Here is a 17,073-nt window from a genome sequence, read left to right on the forward strand (position 1 = left end):
TTACACAAGGCAGACAAGAGGACGCTGTATTTTAACTGTGTCAAGAGCACAAACAGGTCTGGACTGTGCAGCCGGCGCCCCACTGTGTGGTCAGGCAGACTGGGACAAGGCGGGCCTGACCCACAGTGGAGGATTTTTTGCCCCTTCAGACTCTGGCTGGAGTTGAGGTTTTACACACACATTGGAGATTTAGACGCTTTTAAACGATGTTGGTGTTTTGAAAATATTGTTTGTTCCATTGTAAAAGATAAGTTTACTTGATGGGTTATGTGTGGGTGTGTAAACGGAGCAATCAGTGATTTTAATGCATTGGTGCTTGAACTGTAAAAATTGATAAATGTGAATAAAGTGCTTTTGAAAAAATAAAAAATAAATCTCTGTCTCTCTCTCTCTCTCTCTCTCTCGCTCTCTCTCTCTCTCTCTCTCTCTCTCTCTCTCTCTCTCTCTGTCTCTGTCTCTGTCTCTGTCTCTCTCTCTCTCTCTCGCTCTCTTTCTCCTTCTCTCTACATGAAAGTCCCGTCAGTCTGTTTAATGTGGAGCAGAGTGTGTGTTTGTGTGTGTGGAGAAAAAAGGGAGGGACACGAGGGAAAGAAGAAGAGTGACAACGAACAGAAAGAGAGAGAGAGAGAAGGGAGACGAGGGGGAGGGTTGAGCAAGCAAATCGGAGGTGGAGCCAAAGAGAGAGAGGGAGAGAGAGAGAGAGGAGGGATGACAGGAGATGTGGTTGTTGCCGCGGCAGCAGAGCAGGACCGATCTGAGACAGTAATACTACACTCCTCCTCCTCCTCCTCCTCTTCCTCCTCCTCCTTTTTTATTATTACTCCTCCATCTCTCCTGCATCCGTCTGTACGTCCCGTTTTACACCTGGAGCCAAAACAAACCAAAAAAACCATCTTCCTCCTCTTCTTCAGTTTCTTCTTCTTGTTCCACACCTTCATCATCATCTTCATCACCACCACCATCATCATCAGCGGTGGTAAGTAGGATGAAAAACTGCTCCAGATACAAAACGCTTTACTGCTGCTGAGAATAGAACGAGGAGTGGAGAGGGAGGAGGAGGAGGAGGAGGAGGAAGAGGACGGGACAGCGGGGAGAACAGAGGAAGAGTTGGGAGGAGAAGAAAATAGAATCAGAGTAGAAAACGTCGACTTAAAGAGGGGAAGAGAAGGAAAGGAGAGAAGTGGAACAAGAGGACAGACAGGCTCGAATAGAAAAGAGTAGAGTAGAATAGAGTAGAGTAGCATAGAATAGAGTAGCGTAGAACAGAGTAGAGTAGCGTAGAGTAGCATAGAATAGAGTAGAATAGAATAGAGTAGCGTAGAATAGAGTAGAGTAGAGTAGAATAGAGTAGAGTAGCATAGAATAGAGTAGAGTAGCATAGAATAGAGTAGAATAGCGTAGAATAGAGTAGAGTAGAATAGAATAGAGTAGAGTAGAGTAGCATAGAGTAGAGTAGCGTAGAGTAGAATAGAATAGAGTAGCGTAGAATAGAGTAGAGTAGTGTAGAGTAGAATAGAGTAGAGTAGCGTAGAATAGAGTAGAATAGAATAGAGTAGAGTAGCGTAGAATAGAGTAGAGTAGAGTAGCATAGAGTAGAATAGAGTAGAGTAGCATAGAATAGAGTAGAATAGAGTAGAGTAGCATAGAATAGAGTAGAGTAGAGTAGCGTAGAGTAGAATAGAATAGAGTAGCATAGAATAGAGTAGAGTAGCATAGAGTAGAATAGAGTAGAGTAGCATAGAATAGAGTAGAGTAGAGTAGCGTAGAGCAGAGTAGACGAGAATAAAACAGTGTTTTGAGTTGTTTGAAATGAACAGTTTGCAACAATCGATCTCAAGGAAAGAAAAATGTAGAAAAATAAATGAATAACAGGAAGAAGTGGAGTAGATGGAAATATGAAAATAGATGATTGTGAGAGTGTGAGTGTGTGTGTGTTGAGATTGATGTAATCCAGCCGTATGAATTAGTGATGAAGTTCTGTGTGTTTGCTGTTAATGGTGGTTAGCATTCACACACACACACACACACACACACACACACACACACACACACACACACACACACACTCACACACTCTCTGCTTCTGTCATGCTACTCATGAAATATTGTATTTATTGTATATTATTCTATTTTTATTCTACTTTGATGTCATTTTGATGTCAAATGTATATTTTAGTCCAAAAAAGAAGGAAGAAACTAAACATATTAACTTTGAGTGGCTGATCAGCTGTGATCTCACTTCCTGTCTGAGTCTCATTGGTTCCTACTGAAGAACTGATTCTCTAGTTGTTATTCAAACCAACAGGAAGTAGAGACTTCGATGGGGACTATTTTGTAGCGGCGGATGAATCGACATGTAGTGCTGCAGAGAGTGTTTACATGTGATGATGATGATGAAGGATCGAGGCATATTGATGAGTTTTAGTGGATTATTTTTGGTGGAAACATTCACATAAAGAATATCAGCAGATGTATGTGTTGCAGTGTTGAAAAAGTTTTATTTATGTCACTTTTCTGTCTCCTGAAAATCAATCAAACAAAGATTTAATGGACGTTGTATTTTCAGTTCCCAGTATTGTTAATGCATTGATCCATGAAGTTTATCCATAATATGAACGTTTGATCCATAAAATCAAACCTGATGTTTACAATTTGTCGCCGTCTTCTTCGCCTTTTCACAGAATTAATTTGAATTTTCTTTTTTTAACTTCGTCTTCTGGGAGCAGAACCAAACGCAGTTGAGCAGCGACTGAGACGTAGACAAAGCGTCCATGAATCTAAAACTTAGCTTCATCGTAGCATCAGTATCTAAACAACATGATGAAGGAACGCCGACCTCAGGGACCAGTGCGTTGTGTTTCCTGTGGCTGCTTCACAATAAAAGCCCAACTCTGTGTTCGAAGTCTCTTAATGTGAAGCAGCAGGAAGCGTTAGCATTAGCGTTAGCAGTGACTTAATATCAGTCAGATCCGAATACAGTTACTCTGGATTACAGACCGCAGCGTTTCCTGAATGGCGGACGACGCCACCAACAGTAGAAACTACGCTTTCAGATTGTTGCCGACCATCAATGTTTCCAAAATGGGGGTTTAAGTTTAAATATCAAGCTGTGCAACGTATCCTCAAACATTCGTATGATATCTGAAGAAAAAGTAATTCGTCATTTTTGTGGCAATTTTCCGCACGTTACACAAATCGTATTTTCAAAATAAACCTCCGTCTTCTCAGGAAACTACTTCGTTAACTTCATCACTACAGAAGTATTTTTATTTAAGTTACAGGAGTTACGTGATATCAACGTCCTATTTATGAATGTTAGTTAACTGACATTCCTTCAACACTTTATTTTAGACTGTTTTTAAGTCATGGTGACGTCTCTCGTTGGTTTGTGGATGTTTTGAAGCCTTGAGTTCAACGATTTGTCCGTCGCCATCTTGTTTTTTTTTGCAACCAGTGAACAGGAAGTGACCATATATGGACTGATGAGTGACGTAGAGACGCCGTATACGTCTCTGGTGTCGACCTGTCAATCACTGTGTAGCCCCGCCCTAAAGCATCCCCTGCTTTATGGTCTGTGTGACTCTAAATGGACCATAATGTACTAAATGAACATCATGCTGTATTGAAGAAGACTTGAAACTAGAGATTGAGACATAAACTCATGTTTACAATGTTTACTGAGGGAATAAATCAAGAGAGAAGTAGAGTCATTTTCTATAGACTTCTATACAACCAGAGGAGTCGCCCCCTGGTGGACACTAGAGAGAATGCAGCTTTGTGATTTGTACCAGACTGTATGTGTGTGTGTGTGTGTGTGTTGCCGTGTTTTGCATATATTGTGGGGACATTAAATTTGACTCGCCTTTCCGTTGTGGACAAAATCAACGTCCCCGTAATGTAAATCATTACATTTTAGAGTGAAGATTTGGTTTAACTCTGTATGTGTGTGTGTGTGTGTGCGTGTGTGTGTGTGTGTGTGTGTGTGTGTGTGTGTGTGTGTGTGTGTGTGTGTGCGTGTGTGTGTGTGTGTGTGTAGGTGTGCGTCTGCTGTGGTGAAGTGCTGCTCACTGATGGTCGTCTAATGGTTTCACACAAACCCTCTGACTGACCGGCCATGTGCTGCTCTTCATCACTGTGTGTGTGTGTGTGTGTGTGTGTGTGTGTGTGTGTGTGTGTGTGTGTGTGTGTGTGTGTTGAGTGCAGTTTCCATTCCAGCAGAAACACTTCTCCTGCACGTTTTTAAAGTTTAAAGGAGCGGTCGCCTGCTTCTTAAGAAACGCTCTCCTTCTGTCACATGTTTCAGCATCTCAGTGGTGGAAGAAGTCCTTCAACATAGTAATACCACAGGGTAGAAGTACTCTCATATTTTACTTTGACACAGTAATACCACAGTTGGATGCTGCTATTTGACCCTGACTCTAATATTTTGTGCAAATAATAGAAACAATTGAATAAATCGTGAGAATTAAGTCGTAATTTAATGAGAAAGCTTGCAAAAAAAGAATGAACAATATTTTCAGAGAAACTGTCTCAGGAGTTTCATTGCCTTTTTTAAATTCTTGAAAATAAAATTCCACTGATACTTTTAGAGTTGTTAAAAAGATGAATATGACTGAGTTCAGACTGCAGTAACATTATACATATACGCCATACTTATAGAAGAATAAAACATATTGTCTGAACACTATTATTAGAGACTTCTCTGTTTGCAGAGGTTTTATGTGTCACACACAGACACACACACACACATGCTGTGTTTACACAGCTGTGTTTAAAGAGCAACGACTCGTGCTGCGTTAGCTTAGCAGAAAGACTGGAAGCAGCTGGAAACTGTTAGCCTAGCGTCATGACAAGAGAGATGTACACAAACCAAACGAGTCCAGAACAATCGTAGTAGAAGTACTCTGATATTTAACATAGTACGACAGAGTAGAAGTACTCTGATATTTAACATAGTAATACCACAGAGTAGAAGTGTTGTTTTATTTAATGATTCTCTTCAATGCAAGCAGATGTCCTTTGGTCATTTTGGTTCTTTTGAATATGTGGCTCTGAATTCCTCTCAAGCTTTATTCCTAAACATTTACAGACCGCCTAAATACTGTGCAACCTTCTTTGATGAGTTTACTGAACTGCTGTCTGTAATCTGTATTGATTTTGACTGTGTTGTTATTGTTGGTGACTTTAATATCCATGTTGATAATCCCCAGGACAGAGAGTCTATAGAACTATGTGGTGTCCTTGATAACTATGATCTGACTCAGCATGTGACAGGACCCACCCACAACAGGGGGCACACTCTGGACCTAATCATCACCAAAGGTCTAAACATTTCCAAGGTTGCTGTGACTGATGTTGCACTCTCTGATCATTTCTGTGTTTTCTTTGAGAGTGCAATCTCCTTGCACACAAATGTCCAAACCAAGGTTGTGACAAAGCGTTACATCTCTGAAAACACCAGTGAACTATTGATTCAGAAGTTCTCCTCCACACCAGCCCTCTCTTGCCTCTCAGTCAATGAGCTTGTAGATGGCTTCAATTTTAAAGTTATAAATATTATTGATGCCATTGCACCCACTAAAGTGAAGGTTGTCTCGGGGAAGCAAAGATCTCCTTGGAGAAATGCTACGCTGGTCAGAATAGAGAAACGAGAGTGTCGGAAAGCTGAGCGCAGGTGGCGAAAAACTAATCTCCAGGTTCACTGTGACATCTATAAAGAGAGACTTCGCAAATATAATTTGGAACTTAGAAATGCAAGGCAGTCATTCTTCTCTGACATCATAACCAAAAACAAGAACAATACACGCGCCTTATTTGCTACCGTCGACAGGCTAACAAACCCTCCAGTGTCGGTAGCTGCTGAGCTCCAATCCACCTGGGCATGCAATCAATCTGCCTCCTTTTTTACTGACAAAATTCAGAAAATTAGACAAGCAGTCAGTGCCTCCACACCAACCACAGGATATGTGTTGTCCCGATCTCTGAATAACATCCATTCAAATATCATGACACAATTTCATTCAATCGACCGTAGAAGCCTAGAAGACATTATACAACATCTGAAGTCATCCTCCTGCTGCTTGGATATTCTACCAACACACTTTTTCAAAAATATTTCAAACTGCATGACCACTGATCTCTTACATATTGTAAACACATCCCTTCTCTCAGGTGTCTTCCCACAAGCCCTAAAAACTGCAGTTATTAAACCGCTCCTAAAGAAGGCTAGTTTAGACTCCGCAACGATGAAAAATTATAGGCCAATATCAAACCTCCCATTTTTAAGTAAAATAATTGAAAAAGCGGTTTTCCAACAGCTGACCGACTTCTTGGCCCGTAAATAACTGCTTTGATGTTTTCCAGTCAGGCTTTCGACAGCACCACAGCACTGAAACTGCTCTTGTTAAGGTTTTCAACGACATCCACTTAAACATAGACAATGGCAGAAGTTCAGTCTTAGTGTTACTGGATCTCAGTGCTGCATTCGACACGGTCGACCATGCCATACTCCTAGAAAGACTAAACATCTGGGTGGGACTCTCTGGCACAGCACTTAACTGGTTTGAATCCTACTTGAAGGGCCGAGAATACTTTGTGTCTGTAGCTGATTACACATCAGAGCTGAGTAAAATGACATGTGGTGTTCCCCAAGGTTCAATACTGGGGCCTCTTCTGTTCAACATCTACATGCTTCCACTAGCTCAGATTATGGAAAGCAACAAAGTGTGTTATCATAAATATGCAGACGACACACAAATCTACATAACTATGTCACCAGGTTTAGGGCCAAAATACATCTCTGATCTGCTGCTACCTTATGAACCATCCCGACCCCTCAGGTCGTCTGGGACCGGTCTACTTCCTGTTCCCTTATGAACCATCCCGACCCCTCAGGTCGTCTGGGACCGGTCTACTTTCTGTTCCCAGAGTCAGAACTAAACATGGAGAAGCAGCGTTCAGTTGTTCTGCTCCACATATCTGGAACAAAGTCCCAGAAAGCTGCAGGTCTGCTGAGACCCTCAGCTCATTTAAATCAAGATTGAAGACCTTTCTGTTTGCTGCTGCCTTTAATTGAACCACATTCAATTCATATATTAATCAATTTCCTGCATTTCTGCATTTTACTACTGCATTTTATTTCTTACACTGTTTCTTTAATTGTTTTTAAATCTCCTTTTCGTTTGCCTTATGTTTTGATGCTTTTAATGGTTTTATGTGAAGCACTTTGAATTACCTTGTTGTTGAAATGTGCTGTACAAATAAACTTGCCTTGCCTTGATATTTAACATAGTACGACAGAGTAGAAGTACTCTGATATTTAACATAGTAATACCACAGAGTAGAAGTAAAAGTATAAATGTTCTTCTCATGTCCCAAAGAAACATATTGAATCAGCATTTCATTGGTTTTATCACATTTAGTTATTTGCTTCCTTCGGACTTTGTCATATAAATACACATGACGTCCTGCCGATCAGAGTATTAATGATGTCCTTGTACCTCATAATCAGTAACAGATGAAAGTAGATGAACGTCTCCCATTAGAGGAGAACTGCTGCCAGCTTTGTTTGAAGCGTTTAAGCTGGACTGCTGACTGATGGTGGAATGAATAAGACATGAACACAGTTTACTGGACGGAGAAGTCTCGGCCCACCTCCAACATCTGATCACTTTAGAGACTGAAATGTGGTGGTTTCCATATTTTAACTTCCTTCTTCGAGGCTCTGAAGTTATAAAAACAACTTCCAAAATGCTGCGACTACATTTCTAAAAGTCTTCTTCTGGGTTTCCTGAAGGGAGCCGGATGAGAGACGAGAAATCCACTGACTCAGGTTCGGCTCTCACACGGTAATAACCATGAAAAACAGCAGCAGTCCAATAAGAGGAAGCTTCCAGCAGCTCAGTGTGAAGTGAAACGCTGATCCCAGAGCTGTGGACGAGACGCATCGTGTGGACGAAGTAAATCCAAAATGTAAAGCTCAGAAAAAACACACCGATGACGAACAGTCCGACAGAAGGACGGACAGACGGACGGACAGAAGGAGGAACAGACGGACAAACAGAGGGACGGACAGAAGGACAAACAGTCCGACAGAAGGACAAACAGTCCGACAGAAGGACGGACAGACGGACGGACAGACGGACAGAAGGATGAACAGAAGGACGAACAGTCTGACAGAATTACGGACACACTGACCAACAGAAGGAGGAACAGACGGACAAACAGAAGGACGGACAGACGGACGGACGGACAGAAGGAGGAACAGTCCGACAGAAGAAGGACAGACAGACATACAGAAGGACAAGCAGATGGACGGAAGGATGGTTGAATAGATGGACAGAAGGACGAACAGATGGACGGAAGGATGGTTGAACAGATGGACAGAAGGACGGACAGAAGGACAAACAGAAGGACGGACAGAAGGACCGAAGGACGAACAGTCGGACGGAAGGACGGACAGACTGACGAACAGAAGGAGGAACAGACGGATGGATGGACAGAATGAGGAACAGTCCGATAGAAGGGCGGACAGACGGACAGAAGGAGGAACAGATGGACGAACAGACGGACAGAAGGACAAACAGATGGACGGAAGGATGGTTGAACAGATGGACGGACAGAAGGACGAACTGATGGACGGAAGGATGGTCGAACAGATGGACAGAAGGACGGACAGAAGGACGAACAGATGGACGGAAGGACGAACAGTCGGACGGAAGGATGAACAGTCAGACGAACAGACAGATGAACAAAAGGACAAACAGATGGACAGAAGGATGGACGAACAGATGGACAGAAGGATGAACAGAAGGAGGAACAGATGGACAAACAGATGGACGGAAGGACGGACAGATGGACAGACAGGCAGACAGACAGACGGACAGACAGACGGACGAACAGTCCGACAGAAGGACGGACAGACTGACGAACAGACGGACAAACAGACGGACGGACGGACAGAAGGACGAACAGTCCGACAGAAGGACGGGCAGACGGACAGAAGGACAAGCAGATGGATGGAAGGATGGTTGAACAGATGGACAGAAGGACAGACAGAAGGACGAACAGATGGACAGAAGGATGGTCGAACAGATGGACAGAAGGACAAACAGAAGGAGGAACAGTCCGACAGAAGGATGGACAGACGGACAGAAGGAGGAACAGATGGACGAACAGATGGACAGAAGGACAAACAGATGAACGGAAGGATGGTCGAACAGATGGACGGAAGGACAGACAGAAGGACGAACAGAAGGATGAACAGATGGACGGAAGGATGAACAGAAGGACGAACAGATGGACGGAAGGACAGACAGAAGGACGGACAGAAGGACGAACAGATGGATGGAAGGATGGTCGAACAGATGGACAGAAGGACAGACAGAAGGACGAACAGAAGGACGAACAGATGGACGGAAGGACGAACAGTCGGACGGAAGGATGAACAGTCAGACAAACAGACAGATGAACAAAAGGACAAACAGATGGACAGAAGGACGGACGGACGGACAGACGGCCGGATAGAAGGATGAACAGAAGGATGAACAGTCCGACAGAAGGACGGACAGACAAACAGACGAACAGACGAACAGAAGAACTGACAGACAGATGGACGGAAGGACGGACGGACGGACGGAAGGACGGACAGAAGGACGAACAGAAGGAGGAACAGTCCGACAGAAGGATGGACAGACGGACAGATGGACAGAAGAACTGACAGACAGACGGACGGACAGAGAGACAGAACCTTTTATAAAGGTTCTACCAGGACCCATCTTGAACCCAACACAAAGGGTTATACCTCGAACAACCGGTTAAAGATCCCACCCAGATTCTACAGAAAAGCCTTCAATTGTGCAATGGTTCCACCCAGAAACCTCTCTGGAGGTTTTATCCAGAAGCTTTCCACCCTTTATTAAGGGTGCTAAGAAGAACCCACCCCGGGGGCTCTACCATCAACCCCTTCATAGTCGAGGGGTCTCCTCTAGAACTTCATCCAAATAATGTCCATTTGGAAAGAGGTTTCTGCAGCTGTGAGGAGCTGCTGGTTGTGCTGCCAGAAGGGACACAAGTTAAACCATGAGCTACATTTTATTGAATCAAACAATAATAATGATAAAATGTGCTTTTGTCCCCCGAGTGCAACCGGCAAGTATATTAACGCGCCTCGGTACTTTTAGTAGGCGAGGCGTCGTCAACAAGAGACACCCCAAAGTCATTCAAATGGTCCTGGTGTGTGATGCAGTTTCCATAACTCGTCCTCCCGTTGCTGATGGATCTGTGAAACAGAGGAGCTGCTGAGTGAAGGAACGAGGACCAGTGGACATCAGATGCTGTGGTCATCGACGGCTGGTATCTACAGAAATAAAGATGACAGCATGAACAGTGACTGCACTGCAGATAACGTGTTTGTATGTGTGTGAGTGTGTGAGTGTGTGAGTGAGTGAGTGAGTGAGTGAGTGAGTGAGTGAGTGAGTGAGTGAGTGAGTGAGTGAGTGAGTGAGTGAGTGAGTGAGTGAGTGAGTGAGTGTGTTTAATGGTAACTGAGGCAGTGCAGCTGAAAAGCTGCACTGCCCAACTGCACAGCTTTAAGTCAGGCTTAAAGTTTATTCATAATTCATCAACACACTGGAGATTTGACTGAGGCAGGTAAAGGAAAGTGTGTGTGGGGGTGTGTGTCTGTGTGTGTGTGAGAGTGTGTGTGTGTCTTTGTGTTGAACCTTGATGTCCGCATTGTGTTGTTTGTGCAGTATTTTGTATTTGAATGTTTATTTGGTCTGTTTTTCATGTGGCAGATTTAAAATACTGTCTTCAAGAAAACCTTATAACACTACTATATATATATATGTGTTTATTATCGCTCCCACTGTGGACTTTATCCAATAAACTGACAATAACTTTTCATCTGAAGAGAAAAAGGTTTCACAGGAAACCTTATTGCAGCTGGTTTATTGGAAGAAGAACACAGAGGGAGACAAAAGAAATAAATCATATTTAATAACTCGCAGCTTAATTTCTTCACCTTAAACACGTGAGGATGATTTCAGGGGACGTTAGAGAAGGAAGCAGAGGATCGATGTGGTGTAGACTCAACATTTCTCAGCTTTATTAATAAGAATATTGTGTTTGCATATATTTATGTTTCATAAATGAAAATATTTTGTCCATGTTCTGTATTCTGCATGTTAACAAAGTTCATTAGGAGCTGCTGTTAAAGGTCAATACAGCAGATGTAAGATTCTCCACGTGTGCAAACCAGGAGTACAGACGTTGATCTGGTCTCTGTGGGTTAAAGGTTAAAGGTTCTCAGTAGGAACCAATGAGCTCGGAGCTCAGAGACACAGACAGGAAGTGGGACAGAATTGAGGGACGGACGAACAACTTGTTGGTTTGAGTCTGAATCTTTAAGGTTCATTTCAGAGTAAAAGCTCCTCAATGTCTCCTCTATAACACCTTTCCTCCTCTCCTCGTTCCTCTCTTGTCTCCTCTTTCCTTTCTTTTATCTTTCCTCCTCCTCTCCCATTTTCTCTCCCCTTCCCTCCTCGTTCCTACCTTCTATTTACCTTTCATCTTCCACACCTCCTCTCTCCTCCTTTCTTTTTCTGAATTTCTCCTTCCTTTTGACAAAACAATTTCTCCTTTATCTCCTTTCCTTCTTTCTTCCTTTGAACTCCTCCTACTCCTCCTTTTCCCTTTGCTTGCACATCTCCTCCTTTTAGCTCCCTTCTTTCCTCCTAACTCCTCATTTCCTCCTCCCCAGTGACTCCTCCTCCCTCCTTTTCCTTTTGACGGCTTCATTTCTCCTCCTATCCACCTGGTTTGTCTCTCATTCTCTGTCTCTCTTCTGTTTGTGTGTCTCCTGACAGGACGGCCATACATGGACATAGAGTAAGGACCGCCGGACGCCTCCTCCTCACAAAGCTGCCGTCTCTTCTTCTCCTCCTCCTCCTCCTCCTCCCCCACTAATGCCCCCCCCCCCCCGACAGAGAGACAGTAAAACACAGAGGCAGATAGAGGAGCATTAGAGAGGGCAAAACAGCAAGCAAAAGCAAAAGCAGACAGAGGAGAGGAAGAGGAACATCCATAACCTCCACTTAGACGGAGGGAGGACATTCTGTCTGTCCTGCAACTTCAGGAACCATCATCACAATTTAATACCAATTTGAAAGGTTGCGGCGCTGCAACAAATCTGTCTTCAGAGGGAGAGAGGGAGGGCGGGCGAGAGACAGAGACAGAGAGAGACAGAGAGAGCGAGACAGAGACAGAGAGAGAGAGAGAGAGACAGAGAGACAGAGAGAGGGACAGAGGGACAGAGAGACAGAGAGAGAGAGACAGAGACAGAGAGAGACAGAGAGAGAGAGAGACAGAGAGAGCGAGAGAGAGAGACAGAGAGAGGGACAGAGAGACAGAGAGAGACAGAGACAGAGAGAGAGAGAGAAAGAGACAGACAGAGAGAGAGAGAGAGACAGAGAGAGACAGAGAGAGAGACAGAGAGAGCGAGAGAGACAGAGAGAGACAGAGAGCGAGAGAGAGTGAGAGAGAGACAGAGAGAGACAGAGAGAGAGAGAGAGAGATGGAGGCCAGACTCTGATGTCACTTTCTTACCTGGATTTATTTCTCTTTGTCTTTTTGTCTCGAATCCCCACAGCAATAAAAAACCTGTGACGGCAATATCAGAGAAATATCTTCATCATCATTGTTTCACACGTGTTCTCAGGCTGCTGGGGGTTCAACACATTGTTTTTCTACACGGAGAGTTCGTGCTGTGAAGTGGAACATCTCGTTCTTTAGGAGAACCTCTTTGCAGGCTGAAAGTTTGTCATCTACAATCTGAAGAGACAGAAGTATTTCAGCAGATTTCTGAGAGTTTTGGGTTTTTTACAGGTGCCGGTTAACCTTGTTTTATTTTGAAAAGCAACAGGATGCCCCCACAAAACCAGTAGGACGCCAGAAACTCATCAAAATAAAAGACGGGCCACATACCTGTCGGATGCGTCGGCTTCCTCCCTCCTTCACGGCATTTATTTTCATGGCTTGAGACCTCACTGCCGTCTGACCCCTCCCCCCCCCTTCAACATGTCCGACCACCTCCTCTCTCGCCGCCTCGCCCCCTCGAGGAAATCAGGGCAGGAGAAGAAGAAGTGAGGATTTAGTAAACTCACATCCTCAGGTTCATCCTCATCCCCCACCGAGGACACGACTCGTCCCTCTCTGCAGGTCGGGACGCGCTGATGCAAGATGGCGGCCGGCGTGGCGACGTGGCTGCCGTTTGCGCGGGCTGCGGCGGTGGGATGGCTGCCGTTGGCCAAGAAGACGATGCCCAAACCTCCCGTGGACAACTCGTCCAAGTCGGATGAGATCCTGTACGTCAATGTCAGCGGGGTCAGGTTTCAGGTGAGTGCTGGGGTCTACTGAGCACGCTCAGAACGACGGGGATCACGATCCTTCACCTGCATGACCACTGTTGAAGGATAAAGTCGTAATTTAAAGGACGACTTCATTGTGATTCCAGCAGGTTTTGAGGTCCATCATGAACAATAAAGTTCTTCTTCAATACGATATAAAAGTTTTGTATTGATATTGAAGTGTTTGTTGCCGATTAACTTGATGAACTAAAGCTGGAAGAATCAGAAACGATTGTTTGGCTCAGAGATTATTTGATGTAATGTCCAATGGAAGAATCCCATTGGCTGAATGTTGAAGGAACCCAGCTCCATTGTGAATCTGAAGCTCTCTGATTGGATGTTTCTTACAGCAATGCTCTCTGGGACTTGTAGTTGACAGTCTTAAACTTTTGCCTTTTTTTAAATGGAGCGGAAAACGTGAGAAGTTATTATAAAGTCAATACCTGTCCGAGTGTTAAAAGAATACGATCACATAAAAATGAAAAGCACTTTGTCGGTGCTGCTCCTAAAGAGCTGCTGAGAGCTGTAAATACTCGACGTCTCATCAGACATCGATGTGCATTTAAGAGGAAATAATAACCAAAATGGCTTCACAGCAGAAGAAATAGATGTTGGTGGCTTTTAGGAATCAAACAGCACCTTCAGTACTTTCTGCTGAGGTGGCAGAAAACAAGAAGAAAGTTCCTGTGACTTTGTCCAGATTGTTAAAAACCAAACGCAGCAGCTTGAAGATCTGGTGACGTGAATACAAACACATAGTAAAACATATCATCCGAGCATCAAACAGGCCGTACTTCTGCGTGAGTGACGGTTCAACGCCGCCGTCTCTCTCAGCGTCTCAGTCACGGCTGCAAATGGAACTTGTGTTTGAGTTAAAGTGGTAAAGCGGTTAAACTCAAGGCAATGTCTCATATTTGGTATTTTTCTTTACTAAACGTATTCTGTATTCATGACTACAAAACTGCTGCAGTGTTAAAGAAATGAAAAAAGAAAAGAAGAATAAATTCTCCTCTACAGTTTCTGGGTTTTCTCAGCAGACGTTTGGCCTCATTCACCAAAATCTTCCTACAGTTTTACTTCAATGTGTTCTTGATAAAAGTCTACGTCCGTGATGTAAGCAGCTTTTGTAACTTGCTGTTTTCAGACATAACTGTCACAAATAGTTCACTGATGACAACACTGTTTACATGTCTGAGTACTTAAAGTAGTTGTTAGATGCTTTAGAAACAGGAGGTCTTAAAAATCTACATTTGAGTAAATATCAAATAGTTTACAAGATATTCATCCTTTCTTTCTTAATAATACATTTAATATTTGACTTGTTTCTTTACAGGATTTGTATAAAGTAAATAAAGTAGTCCATGAATATGAGATATGAGTTGTCAGAGTAAATCCCTGGTTGGTTTATGGCGTTTTGACGGTTAAACTCGTTGTCTTTTGATTTAGTTTGTCTTCTGGTGTTTTAGAGAATAATGCAACAAAATCACGCTGCGATGCCACGCTCGAGTATAAACGAAGCTTCAATCTTCGGCCTCTTGTTTCTTCCATGATGCAGTAGTTTCTATTAATTGTGTTGCGGTTTTACGGTGATAACCATTCCATCTCCAGCGATCCAAGCACACTGAGACTGAGACCTGTGTCTACTTATTACTAATTCCCACAAAAATAAACACCAAGAACCCCCCCCCCCCCCCCCCCCAAAAACAAACACCCATAACCGCTCCAACAATGTATTTGCTATATTTTGTGTGGGTGGAATTAAAGCTTTACCTCTGAGATGGAGTGGAGTAAAAGGATAAAGCCGCATAATATGGGAAGCTGCAATGTTATACTTAAGTACAGTACTTGAGTCCCCCCAACACCTGTGACTAAACTAGCAGCAGATGATTCATGCTAAACATCAGCATTTCTAAAGCCTCTTCACAGCAAGAGGTAAAAACATCTTGTAGAACAGAAAACTTTGGTTGTTGTCCACACTGGTTTGTTTTTGCTGTGAGATTAGTGATTCAGCACTGAACGCCCACACGAGGCCCAGATTTAGAGTCTCAAAAGTAAAACTGTTTTTTCTTTCCTCTTTGATTCCTCCAGACATGGAAGAACACTTTGGACCGTTATCCGGAGACGCTGCTGGGTTCTTCGGAGAAGGAGTTTTTCTACAACGAGGACACGCAGGAGTACTTCTTCGATCGGGACCCCGAAATGTTCCGGCACATTTTGAACTTTTACCGCACTGGGAAGCTCCACTACCCGAGAAACGAGTGCATCCAGGCCTTCGACGAGGAGCTGGCCTTCTACGGCATCGTGCCCGAGATCATCGGGGACTGTTGCATGGAGGTAAACCTCCAGAGGTTAGGTTTAGTCAACAAAACCACCAACAGTTAGGTTTAGTCAACAAAACCACCAACAGTTAGGTTTAGTCAACAAAACCACCAACAGTTAGGTTTAGTCAACAAAACCACCAACAGTTAGGTTTAGTCAACAAAACCACCAACAGTTAGGTTTAGTCAACAAAACCACCAACAGTTAGGTTTAGTCAACAAAACCACCAACAGTTAGCTTCAGTCAACAAAACCACCAACAGTTAGGTTTAGTCAACAAAACCACCAACAGTTAGCTTTAGACAACAAAACCACCAACAGTTAGGTTTAGTCAACTAAACCACCAACAGTTAGGTTTAGTCAACAAAACCACCAACAGTTAGCTTTAGACAACAAAACCACCAACAGTTAGCTTTAGACAACAAAACCACCAACAGTTAGCTTCAGTCAACACAACCACCAACAGTTAGCTTTAGTCAACAAAACCACCAACAGTTAGCTTTAGACAACAAAACCACCAACAGTTAGCTTTAGACAACAAAACCACCAACAGTTAGGTTTAGACAACAAAACCACCAACAGTTAGGTTTAGTCAACAAAACCACCAACAGTTAGCTTTAGACAACAAAACCACCAACAGTTAGGTTTAGTCAACAAAACCACCAACAGTTAGCTTTAGTCAACAAAACCACCAACAGTTAGCTTTAGACAACAAAACCACCAACAGTTAGGTTTAGTCAACAAAACCACCAACAGTTAGGTTTAGACAACAAAACCACCAACAGTTAGGTTTAGTCAACAAAACCACCAACAGTTAGCTTTAGTCAACAAAACCACCAACAGTTAGCTTTAGACAACAAAACCACCAACAGTTAGGTTTAGTCAACAAAACCACCAACAGTTAGCTTTAGTCAACAAAACCACCAACAGTTAGCTTTAGACAACAAAACCACCAACAGTTAGGTTTAGTCAACAAAACCACCAACAGTTAGCTTTAGACAACAAAACCACCAACAGTTAGGTTTAGTCAACAAAACCACCAACAGTTAGGTTTAGTCAACAAAACCACCAACAGTTAGCTTTAGTCAACAAAACCACCAACAGTTAGCTTTAGACAACAAAACCACCAACAGTTAGGTTTAGTCAACAAAACCACCAACAGTTAGCTTCAGTCAACAAAACCACCAACAGTTAGGTTTAGTCAACAAAACCACCAACAGTTAGCTTCAGTCAACAAAACCACCAACAGTTAGGTTTAGTCAACAAAACCACCAACAGTTAGGTTTAGTCAACAAAACCACCAACAGTTAGCTTCAGTCAACAAAACCACCAACAGTTAGGTTTAGTCA

General features: G+C 43.2%; 1 protein-coding gene across 1 annotated transcript in view; it reads left to right on the plus strand.

Annotated features, from left to right (window-relative positions):
• Nucleotides 1-13,239: 13,239 nt before the first annotated feature.
• Nucleotides 13,240-17,073, plus strand: part of kcnd1 (potassium voltage-gated channel, Shal-related subfamily, member 1) — a gene marked incomplete at both ends in the record, with an annotated part of 39,795 nt that continues 35,961 nt past the window's right edge. Inside the window, 2 exons of the mRNA XM_079272742.1 lie at nucleotides 13,240-13,395; nucleotides 15,495-15,740. Of these exons, the coding sequence (XP_079128868.1) occupies nucleotides 13,240-13,395; nucleotides 15,495-15,740 (402 nt within the window). The remainder of the gene's footprint in view (nucleotides 13,396-15,494; nucleotides 15,741-17,073) is intronic.

The sequence above is a fragment of the Melanostigma gelatinosum genome, assembly GCF_949748355.1.
Source record: "Melanostigma gelatinosum genome assembly, chromosome: 8".
Taxonomy (NCBI): domain Eukaryota; kingdom Metazoa; phylum Chordata; class Actinopteri; order Perciformes; family Zoarcidae; genus Melanostigma; species Melanostigma gelatinosum.